Source organism: Maylandia zebra, linkage group LG3, assembly GCF_041146795.1.
Source record: "Maylandia zebra isolate NMK-2024a linkage group LG3, Mzebra_GT3a, whole genome shotgun sequence".
NCBI lineage: Eukaryota > Metazoa > Chordata > Actinopteri > Cichliformes > Cichlidae > Maylandia > Maylandia zebra.
In genome coordinates this window covers 24,910,612-24,929,609 of record NC_135169.1, presented here as the reverse complement: position 1 = coordinate 24,929,609, position 18,998 = coordinate 24,910,612, and the positions used below count along the sequence as shown (strand labels likewise).

Genomic DNA, 18,998 nt, shown 5'->3' with positions numbered 1-18,998 from the left:
TGGAGGAATGGGCCAAAATACCAGCAACAGTGTGTGAAAACCTTGTGAAGACTACAGAAAACGTTTGAACGCTGTCATTGCCAACAAAGGGCATATAACAAAGTATTCAGATGAACTTTTGTTATTGACCAAATACTTATTTTCCAAATAAATTCTTTAAAAAGACAATGTGATTTTTTGGGGGTTTTTTTTCTCATTTTGTTCTTTACAGTTGAGGTATACTTATGATGAAAATTACAGGCCTCTCTCATCTTTTTAAGTTTGAGAACTTGCACAATCGGTGGCTGCCAAATACTTTTTTGCCCCACTCTAAATGTTGACTTCCACTGAGTATTACTGTGTAACACAATCCCCCAAATTCAATTTAAAAATTGTTTTTAATGCAAAATCCACTACAGCTCCTGATGCAAATCCAGCCGACCCTGCAGCTCCTATACCTTTCACTCCTTGAGCAAAAAATCCAACTCCAACACTAACTGCAGCACCAACAGCAGTAGCAACTCCAGCACAAACTTTTGCAGCAGTTCCACCAATAATGGCATCCCAGTTCCCCAGAGTAACCTCGTTCCTTCTTTCTGCTTTGTATCTTGCTTCTTTGGCCGTCATCTCTGGATTTTCTTTCCGAAGTCGTTCCATCTCTGTTTTTATGGCTTTCTCTGCCTCTTCAAACATATTGGTGGTGTAGCATCCTCCTTTTCTTTCAGTCAGATTGTTGATTTCCTTCAGCAGCTCAGAGGGATTCTTGTCTCTGTTGTTAAAGACATGATATCCTCCACCACACTGACTGATGAAGTCAGAGATGACTGCATTATTATTGATCATTTTTTCTATGGTGACTCCATCTGCCTCAAGATTGTCTCCACAGGTGAACAAGGCCATAGTGTAACTTGCTGACTGTTCTCCAAACATGTTCTTGATGATTTTGACAGTTTCTTGTTCTTCTTCTGTGAATCTGTTGGCCTGAATTACAACCAGGAACACATGAGGACCAGGAGCAGAAAGGGGGATGCAGCTACTGATCTCTCTCTTCACCTCCTCATCAGTTTTTCTGGTGTCAAATAAACCTGGAGTATCAATTACAGCAAGTTTTTGACCATCAAACAGACCTGTTTCCTTCTGACACTTTGACGTTACTACAGAAAAAGCTGCTGAGGATTGAAAAGCTTTTTCTCCTAAGATGGTGTTTCCTGATGCACTCTTCCCAACTCCAGTTTTCCCAATAAGAACAATCCTAAGGTCAGCCTCTCTGAACATTTCAACTGTGTAGAATCTTCCTGCATTTCTCTGAACCATGGTGTTGATCTTCTCCAGCAGCTCTCTGACCTGAGAGGGATCCTTGTCTTTGTTGTTAAAGACATGGTATCCTCCACCACACTGACGGATGAAGTCACTGAGAGCTGGATTTTTACTGATTAATTCTTCTATGGTGTTTCCATCTGACTTCAGCTCATCTCCATGGGTGAACAAAACTAATGTGGAACATGCTGACTTTTTTCCAAACATCTTCTGAACGATTTTCACTGTTTCTTGATCTTCTTCTGTGAATCTGTTGGCCTGAATCACAACCAGGAACACATTAGGACCAGGAGCAGCAAAGCAGATGGCTCTCTCCATCTCTGCTGTCAACTCCTCTTCAGGCTTGCGGGTGTCAAACAGACCTGGAGTATCAACTACAGCCAGTTTTTGACCTCCAAACTCTCCTCTTTCCTTCTGACACTCTGATGATGTCAATTCAAAAGCATTCTCCTTTCCTAGGATGGTGTTTCCTGATACACTCTTTCCAACTCCAGTTTTTCCAAGAAGCAAAATCCTGAGTTCTGGCTTCTCTGGTTCTTCTTGTTTTGCTGAAGAGTAATAAACATTTTAAAGGTAAAATTTAAAGTTAATATATTCACAATTCAAACTCTGAAGACAAACAATGTGTATTTTCTATTATGTCAAGTGTGTCTCTGGACTGTTGGAGAAAGCTGGGAAGTGGGAAACCCATGCAAACTCCAGGAAAAAAATAAAAAGATCCCAGAAGGATTTGAACCAGTAACCTTCTTACTGTGTCAATTATTATAGATCATGATGTCAAGACACCATCTCTCCCTCACCCTTCAACCTCTGTATGACTTCCTCTTCATGTGCGCCATATATGATGATACCTACAGTATAGTAATATTTAACTGTTTAGAGACTCCAAACCAGTAGGTGCCTGACTTCTGTCACCCCTGTTACATCAAATTAAATAAAGAAAAGGCGCACAGATACTGTAATTTTCTCAGTTTAAATAGTTGATGTGTTTTCTATGTTCTATTGTAAATAAAATCTGGGTGTTAGATTTTCTAATCATTGCAATCTGGCTTTATTTAGATTTTACAAATATTTTGGAATTGGATGAAATTGGATCAAACGAGGAAATAAAGTCTTGGTAGATTTGATAAGTGGACCATTAACCTGAAGCGGGGTAAAGAATCATGTTTATTAGTGAACAGAACAAATGTTGAAGGAGACGAACAAGAAAACACCTTCCTTCTTTTGTTCCTCTGTAGTTTTGTAGAAAAACTGTTCAAATCTTTTTTTTCCCACTTCTCGTGTCATCAAGAAACTCCAGATGACATTAATTGAAAAACAATTCTGTTCCTACGTTCTTCCCGACTCTAAGCTTTAATAAAAGAAAATAACTTTTCAGTCAAACTTTTCTTTTAACTTTTGAGAGTTGATGTTCATGTTGGGCATTTCATGAACCAGCTTTTGGATTTGTAGACTAAAATTCTGATTTGAATCACAGTGTACAAAGTACCATTAAAAGTAGTAATAACAAAGAGAAATTGTTAAAGGGATAGATCAAACAAGGACATAAATTAAAATAATGACTAGAATCTGATACATGTTTGGTTTAATAAGTGGCTGTTGACTTTTATTTGCCTTTATATAAAATTAATGTTATAGATTAGTATTTTTAAATGTACTCACCAGGACTAGTGTGTTTGCTGGCCATGTCTGTCTTTTATTGGCAATTGATGTGTGATTTTCTGGCTCTGCTGATGTTCTGCTGCTCAGCAGTTTCCTCTTTATCGCTCTGCAGTGTTGGAACGTGTGGAAACGTGTCTGAGAAGTGGGGCAGAAAGGTGAGAAGGACACAGGAACAGCTAGTTGTTAGTTACATGTGATTCAAGTTGAGTTACTTTTGTATGAGAGAAGAGTTCATATTTTGTGTTTGGTGTATTGAAGAAAAAAGGAGAGCTAATCTCAAATCCTAGTTTTTAGCCTATGTAATTGTGGAGATCTGAGTATTGACAGTTAATCACAGACTCCGTATTTAATATTGATGTTTCTATTGCTTTCACAAACCTGCATGAAGATGTCTGGGACATTAACTTTGTGACTCAAACTAGGAGTACAGTGGCTTGTGCCACCCTGAATGAAAATCGGCATTATATATGCCAGCTGAGGGTTTAAATTCTTATTCTCCATGTCATCATATTTCTGTTTGGCTTTTGAATATCCATCCATCCATTTGCTACTGCTTATCCTTTTCAGGGTCACTGGAGCCTATCCCAGGTGTTTTAGGGCGAGAGGCACGGTACACCATGGAGAGGTCGCCAGTCTGTTGCAGGGCTGACACATAGACAGAGACAACCAAGCGCACTCACATTCACACCTATGGGCAATTTAGTGTTTCCAATTAACCTAACCCCTCTAACTGCATGGAGAACCCACACAAACACGGGGAGAACATGCAAACTCAGGACCTTCTTGCTGTGAGGCAACAGTGCTAACCACCATGCTGCCCACGGTGGCTTTTTAATAAATCAAAGAAAGAGCATATCAAGGGTATGATATCTGACCAGGCATCCAGGGCAACGCCCAGAAGCTAGGCAAATACTTTCTCTGTAACATATCACACAGCCAAATCTAGCCTCCACTCTGTACAACTGAAGAGCATAGCATGTTACATAATGTTATGTTACATATGGCCTAAAATTCATATCTCGATATTATTTAGCTGGATGGTGATACACGATATATATCTCAAGCTTTTTTTAAAGCCATAAAGTAAGAACAAAAAGAGAGTTCTTAGTCAAAGCTGTGTCCCAGATCTCACACAGGCACTTTTATTAACATCCAGCGTAGATGTACATAAAAAAAACAACTCAGAAATAAATTATCAGCATTTATTAAATAGTAATGCTCCATAAATAAAATAAAACAATGTTGTTTTTGTGCATAAAAAAAGCTCACAATTGTGCAGTCAAAATGTAGCGTTAACGTCATTTTAACGAGCTTAACGCTACCAGCACTAAAATAGTCATTTCCAGATGTTTTCTTTTAACCGACCAGCTCCTCTTTGATAGCTGCCGTGTCCATCTTGTTGTTGCGTGCAGGTGAAGCGATGGGGGAGGGGGAGTTGTGTTCAGTGAAGGAGAGAGGCAAGGCAGAGTAACATTGCGTAGAGACAAAAGTGGACGAAAGAGAGGAAAACTTTCAGCTCCACGAGTATAATTATAACGTGACCGAACAGAGGGCGACACAAACAGCACACAGGAGGAGATCAGGTCAGAGTGGACACACATGGGGAACACAGAACCTGGAGGAATCAGGGTGAAGCAAAACTGAATATAAAACACACAAGATGGGAGACTATCAAAATAAAAAAGGAAGTACACACACACAGACACATACAAACTAAGACACGTGAACCTGACATTGGGACAGAGGAGAGACATGGAGACATGATGAACTAGGTGAGACCAAGGAGTAAAACGCACAGGCACAGGCACAAAACACTGAGATGAAACTAGGACGGACTAACAGAATGAAATTAGATGCAGAAAATACAAAAGTAAAGACCAACTAATACAGAACTAGAATATGAAAATCTCTTGAATCCAAAAGAATGAGTCACAACACAAACTCATAATCTGGCTCAAAGACCCAGGACCATGACAGTGATATAAAGACTTGCACAGACATTCATACATGTACAGTGGGGCAAAAAAGTACTTAGTCAGCCACCGATTGTGCAAGTTCCCCCACTTAAAATGATGACAGAGGTCAGTAATTTGCACCAGAGGTACACTTCAACTGTGAGAGACAGAATGTGAAAAAAAATATCCATGAATTCACATGGTAGGATTTGTAAAGAATTTATTCGTAAATTAGGGTGGAAAATTTGGTCTCAGCAGTTTTTTCACAACTGAACTGGTTGCATCAAAACACACAGTTGGGGGAGATTTTTTTGACAATGTCTTATAAACATGCATCTGTGTTTGACTCCAGTAGTGACAGAAAAACTTGTCCAGTCCAATATCTCGGATGCTACCACTGTGAGGAACACTATATTTTAACAATTGCAGAGATGCAATGGGGTCCTTATCTCCTAATTCCAAGTCTTTTCTCTCTTGTTTGGCTTTTCGCAGAGTGGCCAAATTTGGAAGGTGGCTTGGCTCAGGATCTCCAACATCCATCAGATCTGCTGCCCTCACTGACCTCCATACAGCTGGTTCCATTCTGCCCTCACACAGCTCTTTAGCGATCTGTTCACGCAGGTTTCCAGACATGAACCGCTTGGAGTGGCCAGTGTGCAGGGAGAAATCTGTATTTCTCATGAAACACTGGAGCACCATTGGACTATTAATTGCTGGCTGTCTGTCACATGACATTTCTAACTGGCCATGACACTCCTTACAGTCGCCTCTGATGTCCAGATAATTATTGTTGACAGTTGGATGGACCTTTGCTCTACGGAACACAAGTGTACATGTATTTTTGATCTTCTTCCATATAAGATCATTGATGATATGAGTCCAAGTGCCAGGTTTCAAAATTGTGTATTCCCTTTTTTGGGTAGGAGAAAACTTGTCATTGTATTCAACCTTTTCAGGAATAAATTTAACCCAGTCCTCAAAAGGGACTTCTAGTTCAAAAGCTTGACAGTTTTCTTGTCCAGGAGAAATGCAATGTGAATCTAACTCTCCTTCACTATTACTTTCCTGATCACTGATTTCCAAAGCTGACCAGATGTTGTGTCTATTTAGCTTCACAAAAGTGTACAGGGCCTTTGCTGACATCTTGTCTTCTAGCTGCTGACTCAGCTCTTTCCAGAATGATGCAGCTGGAGTGGCTATTTTGCCATTTTGGACTATGGCCTCTTTAGAATTGCAAAGAACTGCAAAAATGGAAACCTTGTCTACAGATGGCTTTTGAGGCATCTAAAAAGAAAAATACACTATGATTATGATGGAGCAAAACGTGATTTCTGAACTATATATACAGCCAGGAGCAACCCCTCCCCCAAGCTCTCCACCAATCTACACTTTCATATTTTGTGGAATTATTGTTTTTAAGATGGAGCTATTGAATTTGTGAGTTTATTAAATTGAGTCTGAATATTTAACCCATGTACTGTACAGCACTTTAGTCCAGTGTGCTACATGTTTTAAAGTGCTTTAGAAACTTTTTTCTTGGACATTTTTGAAAATGTTTAACATTGAAAAAAATCCTTTTGATCCAGACAGTTAGCTATATCATGTATTAACTCAGTAACTAAAACCTCAGTATTTTAAAGGTAAGCTTACCTTGTTCAGAAATCAGATGAACGCTGTTCTAAGAATCCTTCAGACACAGTAATGCCAAATAATAGTTTTTTCTGCCAGAAAATGTGTATTTGATGCAAAAGACTGCTAGCTTGTTCGTTTCTCAAAGTGTTCATGGGAGTGTAAAATGTTCAAATGTAGTTTTCAATAAAGTTTTTGCATCGTGGTTTTATGAACAAAAAGTGATTGAAGTAAAGAAATTGAAGTAAAAAAAAATACACTCATTACAAATTTAGCTGAGAGGGTTTTTTTTAACAGAACTTTATTGAACAAGTGAACACACAAAGTGAAAGGTCATTTGAAAAAGACATTTTTCAGCAGTAAACCATAACAGAATATCTCAAATCATAGCAGCACAAACGTTAATTTTACCTGCACAAATCAGCACAAACGTAGCACTAAAAAAGTAGACCATTTTGGCCCGTTTTGGAGCAGTCTGGGGGGATGGTGACCTTTGAATGACCTATAAAATAAAGTTTAATATCTCGGAAACCGTAGCAGCACAAACGCTAATTTTACCTCCACAAATCTGCACAAACGTAGCACTAACCGCTCCGCCTATTTGCCTTTACGTTTCAAGTGGGTGGGGGGTCAGCTTCACTCTGCTATGTTTCATCTGCCCTGAGTGATTCAGGGGTCTACATTTAAAAATGCGCATGAAAAACTAATAGCAAGGTTTTACAATCATATAGTCTACATAACTAAGTAGTGCTAAGTAGTGTTGAAATGTTAACTCTTGTGACTAGAACTTTCAATGGTAAAACACTAAATATAGTTTAATGCATAAGGGTGTTGCAGGACCTTAACTTTAAATGTGTCCTACCTGAGCTGGTTGAATTTAATCAGTTTCATGACATAATTCCTCTTTCATCTTGGAACAGAATCTAAAGACAAGAAGTACCGTATTTTTGGGACCATAAGGCGGTGTAAAGCCAATGCTTTAATAGAGTACAAGCTTCGGGTTCACACAACAAAGCAACTCTACAATTGCATAGCTGACCTAAAAAAGGGGGAAGATAAGAAGTCATTCAACATTTGTTTTTATTAACCTCCTAAGACCCACTGCCCACATATGGAGACATGGTGGTGATGGTAACTCCATCTTCATCATCCGCTTTCCAATATATCCACGAACCCTCTGTGCACATGTACAAACTGTCTCAGCCTCACCTCTGAAACTTTCAAACCTGAGCTGTGCCTGTAATGTACTAATTTCTAATCTTTTCCATCGTTGCCAGTCCAAACATATATAAATAAATAAATGCAAAAAACACTATTCAATGATAATTCTTACGTTTTCTACTTATTAAATACTACCAATCTGAAATATCTTGGAGAAATAAAAAATACATCCTAAACTTGACCTCAGGCCCCATGAGCTTAATGCATTCATTACATTGGCATCTAAATGACAAATATTTCATTTTAAAATTATACCAAAATAGTAAGGCATTAAGTAATAAATCTCTAAGAACAAATCTGTGTTCACAAATTTTTTTATCTCTCTTGTGTATACTGCATGGGTACTGTGATCCTCTGGTAAATGTAGCTCTAACTCAAGCCAAGCCTTCTCATAGTAGGTTTCCTGTTGAGAGACAAGTAATATGGGAACACACACACAAAAACCTCCAGCAAAGATAATATCTATTTTGAGTAATTATGAACTATTTTAAAAGAAAAAAACATTTATGAATATAAGTAGTAATTAGCTACTTACATTCCACTTCTCTGGGAGGTGGAATTTTTGTGTGTTTTCCTAATACAGGTTTTGCAATATACACGTTTATTTCTCCATGTTCTTTGCAAATAGTGCAAATGTTTTTGGATAGTGCTGAGAATTTATGTGACACTTGCAAAATTTGATGTTTCAGTGAATCCCACAGGCTGAGTTCTTTTGTCTTTGCATGCTGTCTCTTCACCAAATGTGTTGCAAGTCACATTATCCATATTCTCAGCCAGTGGTGTGACTGGTGTGGGGACAGGTGAATCTGTCTGACTTAAGTTGGGAGGCGAGGATTTCATTTGTAGATATAAAAATTTTACACCATTGACTGTTTTCCGTGTTACTTTTATCTTGTTTGTCCTGAAGCAGACACCGTTCTTCAGTTTGGGCATGATACTAAGTAGGAGGGAGAAAAAAAAAGAAAAGAAAAACAACTTAAAATACAGTCATAATAAAAAGCAGTTGAACAGATTAGCAGAATGTTTAGGTACTAGTTTAAAACAGTACCTACATTACTAACTACAACCAACTGTACACCTGACATTTTAACATGAAATCGTGGATAAATACAGAAATGACTTAAGTAATGTCACTGGCAAAATCTTTAGTCAATTACAATGTCATGTCAAAATGGCTAACGTTTAATTTTTAGCAGTTGCACCCACCAATTCACACATGTTAAAGCAATATGAGTAATAAATGAATGTTAAATTTATCCAGCTAACTTCAGTATTAACTATATGACCAAAAACCACAAAGTGGAATGAATTGGTTGGACTATATGAATAATAGCAAATTAAGCTATTAAAAGGCCAAAAAAATGCTTTAAAAAGGCACATTGGAACATAGCTACTTTAAAGGAAACATTAAGTCATAATATAAATACCATAATAATTTTCCACACACTTAAGATGTTTAATGTTTAGACACACCTGTAATGCAGTCCTCTAGCTGGATAGCGTTAAGGAGCAGCCACGTGTAGAAAGAAAAGAAAAAAAAGCTTCCGGTTTTGTGGCATCTTTCAATCAACAGTCTATTTATTTGGTCCTTGACAAAAACAAACATAATCTGAAACCTGGGCAAGTTGATGAATTAACCTAACCAAGGAAGAAAAAATGGCAGATTAGCTTGGGTAAAAGACCAAACGATGTGAGCTGCTGGTAAAGTTTCTGGGCTGCCATCCCTCAAGATTCTCTCCATTTAAAGCAATGCATTATCAGGGACTGTAAGATCTAGTTACAACACCATACAACACCATAGTTTTCCAGTCTTGGATGGGGAGTACTGCAGTCCAGAGTTAAATCCAGTGTGCCTAAAGAAGACGTAAAGGACTTTATTTTCTGTGTGTAGTTCTGCTTTCATTGAAATTACTTTGGATGAATGTGACTTACATGCATATTCTTGCACCCTCTTTATCCTTGCAGACAAACAAAATCTTTACAGTACTGCTGTTAAAACTCAGAATTATTTTGATCTCAGTTGGTAGCAAGTTATTAAAGGTGGATGGAGTTTATGTACACTATAAACAAAATAAAGGGTTTGTTAAGGTGTAGCGGAAATACACATTTCCTGCTTTGGCAGGAAAATGTGAACATAAACAAAACAACAGGTGTTTGTAGCCAACATGAGTCTAATTAAGGGAAAACTCAGAAAATACTGAAATGTCACGGAGAATGTTTGGTCTGGTAATCCTTCAGTAATGAAAGTAATAGCTCATACAATACTATACCATTAGGGGGAGTATTTCACTGATATATGACTGTACAGGGTGGGCCATTTCTATAGATACACTGTAATAACATGGGAATGGTTGGTGATATTAAAGTCCTGTTTGTGGCACATTAGTATATGTGAGGGGGCAAACTCCTCAAGATGGGTGGTGACCATGGTGGCCATTTAGAAGTCGGCCATCTTGGATACAACTTTTGTTTTTTCAACAGGAAGAGGGCCATGTGACACATCAAACTTATTGGTAATGTCACAAGAAAAACACTGGTGTGCTTGATTTCAACATAACTTTATTCTTTCATGAGTTATTTACAAGTTTCTCTTTGTTCACAGCCATTGACATGTCGAAGAGGTTAACATGTGAGGAGCGGATCAAAATTGTGTTGATATCTGGTGAACGCAGTAACCGGGTCATTGCAGCAGATTTCAATGCAAGACACCCTACGAGACCACCCATCTCCCATGCTACAGTTAGCAAACTGCTTGCTAAGTTTCGTTAAACTGGTTCAGTGTTGGATTTGTCAAAATGTGGATGCAAGAAAACTTTCACTAATGAAGAAACATCAGTGGCTGTCGTAGCTTCATTCAGCAAGAGCCCACAGCGTAGCACTCGCAGCATTGCACTGGAGAGTAGCATTAGTCGAATATCCCTCCAGTGGATATTAGCTACTCACAAACGGCACCCTTACAAACTCCAGCTACTGCAGCATCTCAATGAGGTCGACCCAGATCGGCGCACAGAATTTGCAGAATGAACAAAACAAAAATTGGAACATGACCCTCAGTTCACGCAGAAGATTTTGTTCAGTGATGAGGCAAACTTTTATGTGAATGGTGAAGTGTATAGGAATTTCTTTTACTTATGTATTAATCACATTATTTTATTGTATAATGCCTTGGTGCCACTGGATTTTAACATGTCTCACACTCATACAGTAAGCCAAATGGTGGGGGTCTAGTAAGGAAGTTGGGGGAAGCAGACAACTCCACAGGAAGAATCTTTTGTCTCTTTGATGACTTTGGGAGGTAGCAAGGGAGTGTGAACCTTAAGGTGTGAAACGGCTGTGTACTGCCTTTCGTTCCTGAAGAAGGTATTTAATTGAGAGCCATGCTAGGCTCAGGTGAGACTAGCATGGTCATGTAGGTCATGTAGGCTCTCCACCAACTTGGTTGTCTGTTCTTTGTGCTTTGATTAAAGAATGTTAGCTACCGCTCACCGCTTGTCTGCAGGCTTTAATTAATGGAAAACTTCCACAACATGAAGTTAACAAACAAAACCACTGCTATTGGTCTGACACTAACCCACATTGGATGGATCCCTCCAAGACTGTTGGAACAACAAAAGTGATGGTTTGGTGTGGTATATGGGGTACAACGATAGTGGGTCCATTCTTCATCAATGGAAACCTCAAGGCCACTGGATATTTGAAAATGCTACATGATGATGTGTTTCCCTCTTTATGCACTGAAGCTGGCACGTTCCCTGAGTTTTTCCAGCAAGGCCAGTTGAATGGCCCCCAAGGTCTCCCGATCTGACCCCCTTAGACTTTTATCTTCGGGGTCATCTGAAGGCAATTGTCTATGGTGTGAAGATGTGCAGATACGAGATGTGCAGCACCTGAAACTACGGATACTGGATGCCTGTGCTGGCATTTCTCCTGCGGTGTTGCTATTAGTGTGTGAAGAGTGGGAGAAGAGGGTTGCATTGACAGTCTAACACAATGGGCAGCACATTGAACACATTTTATAGGTGGTCAGAAACTTGTAAATAACTCATGAAAGAATAAAGTTACGTTGAAAGCAAGAACATCATTGTTTTTCTTGTGACATTACCAATAAGTTTGATGTGTCACATGGCCCTCTTCCTATTGAAAAAACAAAAGTTTGCCCCCTCACATATACTAATGTGCCACAAACAGGACTTTAATATCACCAACCATTCCCATTTTCTTAAGGTATATCCATATAAATGGCCCACCCTGTATATGTTACACCCTCTGAGTTGGATACTTAGATATGTCCACATATGTGAGCTGCCCTGGGTTCAAATTACTTTGGACACAGACAAGCCAAGGTGGTATTTATGCCAGTTACTAGTTCTTACTTATTTCACACGAAAAAAGAGTGGTCACATATGTATTAAGCTGCTTTCACATAGAAAGCCTGATGTTCTGAAACCCACTCCTTTCTCTGGTTTGTGCCGTGGAATAACGATGTCCTTTTGGCATTGAGCAAAATGCAGCCTTTCTGCTGCTTTTAGGGGTCATCACAGCAGTTCATCTGCCTCCTAGCATCCCTAGCATCCTCCTCTGTCACACCAACCATCTGCATGTCCTCTATTTTAGAACATCCATTAACCTCCAATAAAAGTATTTGAAACTAATGAAATATTTATTATTGTTCATAACTATTTTGAACAATTCAAAAAAGTTGTTTCTGCACATCTGGATGTGTTTTTTTAATTGTCTCGTGGATGAAGCACATGTATGAAGTTTTTGCCACTGCCAAAAGTTTTGATCACAACACTGTTGCCTCACAGATACAACGTTCTGCCATCATACATAACTGATATGCCTATTATGAATGTTTATAATAAGTCATGACTAATGTATTAATGTACTAATTAATGTACTAGTGACAAGGACAGAATTATTAAACAGAAAGCAAAACTTCATTTAGTCAGCAACAGAAAACAAAGTCCATCAATATAAACAGAAGTCACACTGAGGATATAAATAGCAACAGTGGAAGACTCAATGGACAAGGGGCTATATTGTACACACACACAAATTACAAACCAACCTGGAAATATCTTCTGAAAGTACGACACTCAAAATTTATTGTATACAGACACTGAAGAATGAAACCAATTTAAACCGCACCCAGCAAATGTATTACAAATGTATTACTAAGGATTATCACAGCAAATCTGCCACAAAATAACAGATAAAATTCACAAGCAATCATTTTTGATTGGCTAAAAAGAACTGTATGACTAAAAATACCATGACCGAAATATAAATAAAATATTGAAACTCAGAAAATCTTAAACCTATTTAATCAAGCAGTAGAACAGATATATGCTGTCCAAATGTGACACAATTACATGATGCTAATGAGTTTAGAGCATTACATGTATCTTAGAAAACAAGTTAATCTCTTTTAATCATGGGTGTGTTTTGTTTCTATCCACCACCATTATTGAATCTGCTTTATCAGCTTCCTGGTATGCTATGCAATTTCTACCTATTGCTCCTGCAGCAATGCCTACAGCTACACTCAATCCAACACCAATTAATATTACCCCAACTGCTTTCATTACAGGGCTTAATGGTATTTCTAAACCCTTCACTATTTTAACTGTAACTTTAAAAACAAATCTGGGAACTAATGTATTATTCTACTAGTGACTCCAAGGACAGAATATTTTTAAAAAATACAAAACTTTATTTATTCAGGAATAGAAAACAAATCCAGCATAACCCAATAACATAGGGTTATACTGTACATACAAGTTGCAAACCAACCTGGAAATATCTGCTTCAAGTACAACACTCAACATTTATTGTATGCAGACACTGAAGAGTGAAACCAACTTAAACTATAGCTAGCAGGACAATGTCAGACAAATTTTATACTGAGGATTATCACAGCAAATTTTCCAAAAACTAAGAGATAAAATTAACAAGCAATTGTTTTTGATTGTCTAAAAGGAAATATAGGAATTAAAAAGGCAAAGACAGAAATACTGGAATAACACAAAAAAGCTTTAAACCTATATAGACATTGTAAGTAGCCTAAGAAAAGCAAAATTATGAAGCAGTAGAACAGATAAATGCTGTCCAAATGTGACGCTATAAAATGATGATAATGAGTTTAGAGTATTACATGTTTCTTAGAAACATGTTAATCTCTTTAATCAGGTGTGTGCTTCGTTTTGTTTCAGTGTTTGTGAGAGTACTTACTGCTTCTACAGCTAGTTCACCAAGAGCCTCAGTTGTGTTCATAACTGCCTCCATTATTGAATCTGCTTTATCAGCTTCACGATATCCTACACAACCCCCACCTATTGCTCCTGCAGTAGCAGCAAGGCCTGCAACCACACCCAATCCAACACCAGTTATTGGAAGTTTTGCTTGTACCACTCCTGCCACTACAGGGCTTAATGCTGTTTTCAGTATTGGAATAACAGCTGCAATCATTATTGGCACACCAAGCAGTGCTCCCAACAGCATCCCTGTGGTAACACCAGCAGCCATCTTGAGAGCATTGTAGACTCTCTTCTTTGCCTCCTCTCTGATTTCTTCCCATGACATGACTCTTGATGATGATCTAATGCTCTCTTGCTGTTGTTGTATTAGCCTCTCCACTTCTTGCAGCATCTCATTTGTGTAACAACCTCCGTCGTTGTTCCTCACCATCTCTTTTATAGTGTTGAGCAGCTTTTCCCTCTGCAGCTGGTTGTTTCTGTATTCATGCTGTGGGTTGTTGTTCCAGTATTTGTTATCAAAGACATGGCAGCGCCCACCACATCTCTCTAACAACTCACGTAGATGGTTATTGCTCCTGCAAAACTCTTCAATCTGCATTCTTTCAGGAAGATCGTCACCACGAGTGAAGACAAGCACAGCATACCTGAAAGCTTCTTCAGAAAAAGACTCTATGATTTTGGTAATAACCTCGTACTCATGATCTGTGAATCTCTCCACTTTCAGTAAAATAAGAAAAGCGTGAGGTCCAGGAGAACACTCTACGACACACCTTGCAATCTTATTTCTCAAACCCTCTTCAGACCTGCGATTGTCAAAGAAACCAGGAGTGTCAATTATAGTAACAGATGTTCCATTCACCACTTTGGTAGCTTTCGTACACTGACTTGTTCCAGAGGTTGCAGTATGACATATCTTAAACACCTCTTCCGTCTCTCCAAATATGGTGTTGGCCAAGCTGCTTTTCCCACTTCCAGTTTTTCCCAGCGTGACAATCCTCAGGGGTTCTGCACATAAGAGAATAATTACTTCCTTTTTTTTTTTTTCAATATTTGGCATACTTCTCTGTTTCATATCACACACAACAGCCATGGTTCGTTCTTGCTGTATGGAGGACCACAAGAGCCACGCGCATCGAAATAAAGAATTCTGTGCTTAAATAATAAATTGTAGAATAAATTCTGCATTTGTAAATGCCACATTAATAAACTGATTTTCCAAATGCTTTTTAAAATGGCGATTCCACTCCTCATTTCAAAATCCATTTCCCTTAGTAGTTGGATTAGCAACTTTGTTTTAAAAACCCTGCTGCAAGGTAAATTAGCCATACCGTGAGATGCAAGGAGCTAAAAAGAGTTTAGCAAAAAATGCCTAAAAATAAAAGAAAATATATCTCACCTTCCATGATCAAAAAGGAAGTTAATGTAGTGTCACAAGAATTCAGGTTAATATCAGCACGTCCCTTTTCTGTTGTTGTTGTCTTTGTTGTCTGACTCTGATATGACGCTTATTTTCGTTTCACTTCTGACTTGGCTGCACTCCCAGGATTCTTTTTTTCTTTTGTAGACAGGTTGTGAACAAAATGAACATCTGTGTGAGCAAAGACAAATTAAAATTCCAGTTTGTACAGAGCAAAATGTTTTCCTTACGTTTCTGGCTGTTCATCAGAAAGCAGACATGTCGGTGTAAACAGTTCTCATCTTGGCTGAATTTTATCTGCCGTCTCCTCTCAGCTCTGATCTTATAGTTATTGCGTAGTCACATGACTCAGCTGCACTGAGAAGAGTTATGTAGCTGTGATGGAAGGTCTTATGGCTCACCTCACTAAAAAAAGAGCTCAAGGGGCTCTTCGGATTTTTTGTTTCTTAAATTAGTACTAAACATAAATTATGTCTAAAATTAATTACCAATGTATAAAAGATACATTATATTATATTTAAAAACAAATAACCATCACAAATTGATAAAAAAGGATCCAATGTTTGATCTGTGTGAGTAAAGACTAAAACTGGACTTGAAAAACTTAATATTGTTAAAAGTTTTAAAGTGAACATCTAAAAAAACGTTCTCTACATGTTTCTCTTTCCACTGCTACAGAGCATGAAAGCAGTGGGTAATCAGGTTTCCAACTAAAACGCTGACATTCATTTTTATGTATTTGAATGCCTGCCAAAACATTTTGATCAGAACAGCCAAAGAATCAGATAAAAAGTGAAATAATCTGATCAGTCCTGTTTTCTTTTGTTTATACCAAGATATCAACATTTTAAAAACAACCCTCAATTTTTCTTAAACTCTTTAAAGCTGAATATTGGCGTCAGGAGAGGATACATTTCTTAAAGTGTTTTTGTAGTTGACTAACAGACTGTTCCGGCCGTACTTGCTAAAACAACAGGCTTTTTTAAATTAATTACACAACATCATATTTTATACCTTAATGTGAAAGAAATCTGATTTGAGCATAAATCTGATTTTTAAACTATTAGATCTTTATTTACTGCATTAAGCTCTTATAGTTTCATCAGAGATATTAAGGAAAACTATAAATTGTTTAAACAAATCATTAGTAAAGTAACCATCATTTGGTTTTATGACAGGTGTAGGTATTTCAGTGTTTTTAAGTATTTCTAAATACTGCACTCACATTCTTATACTGCAAATGATTGTTGACAATTCAATTTCTCCATTTCATTTTCTTCTTACTTCTTATTTATTTTTATTAAAAACTGTCAGGGAGAAAAATCTACACTTCTGAATACTAACCAATATTATTTTGAGATTTCAGAATTAATTGTACAAATAACTGAATATCACTAAAACATTTATTCTCATTAGAATTTACTTAGCCAGACAGTTTCCTCTCCAACTTCCAGTGGAGAGATATGCACGACAAATAAACCTTTCGGCTTTAATAAAACTCTAACTTGAATTTTGTAATCTTAATTTAAGTTTCCATAGAGCTACAAACTCTTTCAGCTGCTGGTGAGTTTTAGTGCAGCCAAGGACAGAAACAGAAAGTGAAACAGAGCTACAGTCAGAGTCCAACAGCAGAGAGGAAACACCGACATCACAGTTTACCATTAATTGTAATCTTCAGGCAAGAGTACCGCTGATTACCATCATCATGGATAGTAAGTTAGATGCAGTTCTTTTATATGCACTGAGCATTGAGCTTAGACATGCACAGACATGCTTACAAGTGCCTGTAGTTTCATTTCAGTACCAGTGCAAACAGATTATTTTCAAGTCTTTCCTAAAGCAAACATGTTCGTACCTGAGAGGTTGATCAACATTTAATCATTCCTCCATATCTAATCTAATTTATACTGTTATAGCTAACATGCTACACAATGAGCTGTGTTTTGATATTCTAGCTAAAACACGTTCCTCGTTTTGTAACATGCTTTTCTGTTCATTTCTCCTGAGTGTGCTATGGCAGCCATCTTAGATATACAGTAAGTGTTTCATTTATTGGAAGCACTGAAGATCATTTGGTGTAGGGGGGGGGGGTTTTCTTAATCCATATTATTTGCCCTTTCACAATAATATGGACCTTTATATTTTGTAAGTGACGATTTTGAGTAAAAGAATAGAAAATTATTAGAAACACATTTTAGCATACAAGTAAAGTTTTTGTAAATCTTTGTAATATGGGTGTGTCTGTCTCCCATTAAGGATTTCTGGATCTGGGTAAGCTCAGAGGGCAGCAGTTTTACTCACCAAAAACCTGAATTATAGAATATGATGGTGGACAATAAACAGAAGTAAATAAAGTATTTAAAACGAGCTTAGTCTTAAACATATGCAGCAGTAATATTAGTACATTTCCTTCTTATGAACAATTTTCCAATAATACACCTCATGTGTACTGAGGTGTTTTCATACTGTTCGATTATTTCTTTTCCAAAAGACATAGTTTAAAAAATTCCAGCAACACTTGTCATTTTCAACTAATAATAACTAATTTGGGGCAATATAGTAGGTATTTTTTTTTAACAATGTTAGTAGTATTTTTTTACTGCACTCTTTCCTGGCACTTTCAGTCAGAAATACATAGATACATACATGAATAGATAGATCTATGCTGTGGAAAATTATTTGAGCCCTGACTGACCTTTTTTTCCCTCTTCTTTTTTGGCATAGATTTCATTGCCCAAGAGTACATAAAATTTTGGAAACTGTTTTCCTTCTCAACCAACTACAACTGTAAAATGTGAATGTAAATGTTATGGGGGAATAGAATAGATTTCTGCATGTCTCCATTTAATGATAAAAGTTTGCAATTAATGGATTAAAATAAGAAAACTCACCATTAATGATCAAAAAGGAAATCAGTGTAGTTTCATACAAGATACAGGTTCAAAGAAGAATGTTGGTCTGTTGCTGTCGTCTTTGTTGTCTGACTTGAATTGGGTGTGACGGCTGTATTTTGTTCACTTCTCACTTGGATGAAGTCCAATTTCTTGGAACTGTAGACAGGTTTGAACAAACCGGAAACTCCTGAAAACCTGATAAAAAAAGATTATGTTAGAAATGGGATGCCTGACACTGGGGCGCCAAAGTCTGTTTCACTCTATTAAATTAATCTATTCATCTATTTTTTGTGTTTTTAGGCATGTTTTGATGAAGCAAATATTTGAGGTTAACTCATTTTAAGGTTTTTATAAGTGATTTAGATCACTTGTCCAGAATCCACTCTGACTGGAATCCGGTGAATACAGCAGTACAGGTAAGACCATTTAAACGGACAGCATTTATAGAATGACTATTAAAAGTCAGCGAGTGTCAATAATGTTAATGTGGTTATCTTAGTGTAGCCGAGTGGTAAATTAATAATAATATTTTCCATTTCAGTTAACCAAATATCCATTTAAGGTTCAAAAAGGGGTCTTAAAATGTTGTTTCTTTGTCTCCATGTATGGTAAGACAAGAATGTTATTGGATAATTTAATGTTATTGCTTGTGCTATTTCTTTAG

General features: G+C 37.4%; 2 protein-coding genes across 2 annotated transcripts; both read right to left on the bottom strand.

Moving 5' to 3' along the window:
- Window positions 1-292: 292 nt before the first annotated feature.
- Window positions 293-3,047, bottom strand: LOC106674815 (GTPase IMAP family member 8-like). The gene is made up of 2 exons (XM_076882685.1): window positions 2,959-3,047; window positions 293-1,844 (listed from the first exon to the last, which is right to left on the bottom strand). Exons 1-2 carry the CDS (start codon window positions 2,981-2,983, stop codon window positions 334-336), a joined length of 1,536 nt encoding a protein of 511 aa, XP_076738800.1. The 5' UTR covers window positions 2,984-3,047; the 3' UTR covers window positions 293-333.
- A 9,682-nt stretch (window positions 3,048-12,729) lies between these two features.
- Window positions 12,730-18,430, bottom strand: LOC143417042 (GTPase IMAP family member 7-like). Its single transcript, XM_076882684.1, has 3 exons — window positions 18,332-18,430; window positions 15,420-15,611; window positions 12,730-15,028 (listed from the first exon to the last, which is right to left on the bottom strand). The coding sequence occupies exons 2-3, from the start codon at window positions 15,424-15,426 to the stop codon at window positions 13,917-13,919; spliced, it is 1,119 nt and encodes a 372-aa protein (XP_076738799.1). The 5' UTR covers window positions 15,427-15,611; window positions 18,332-18,430; the 3' UTR covers window positions 12,730-13,916.
- Between the last annotated feature and the right edge of the window lie 568 nt (window positions 18,431-18,998).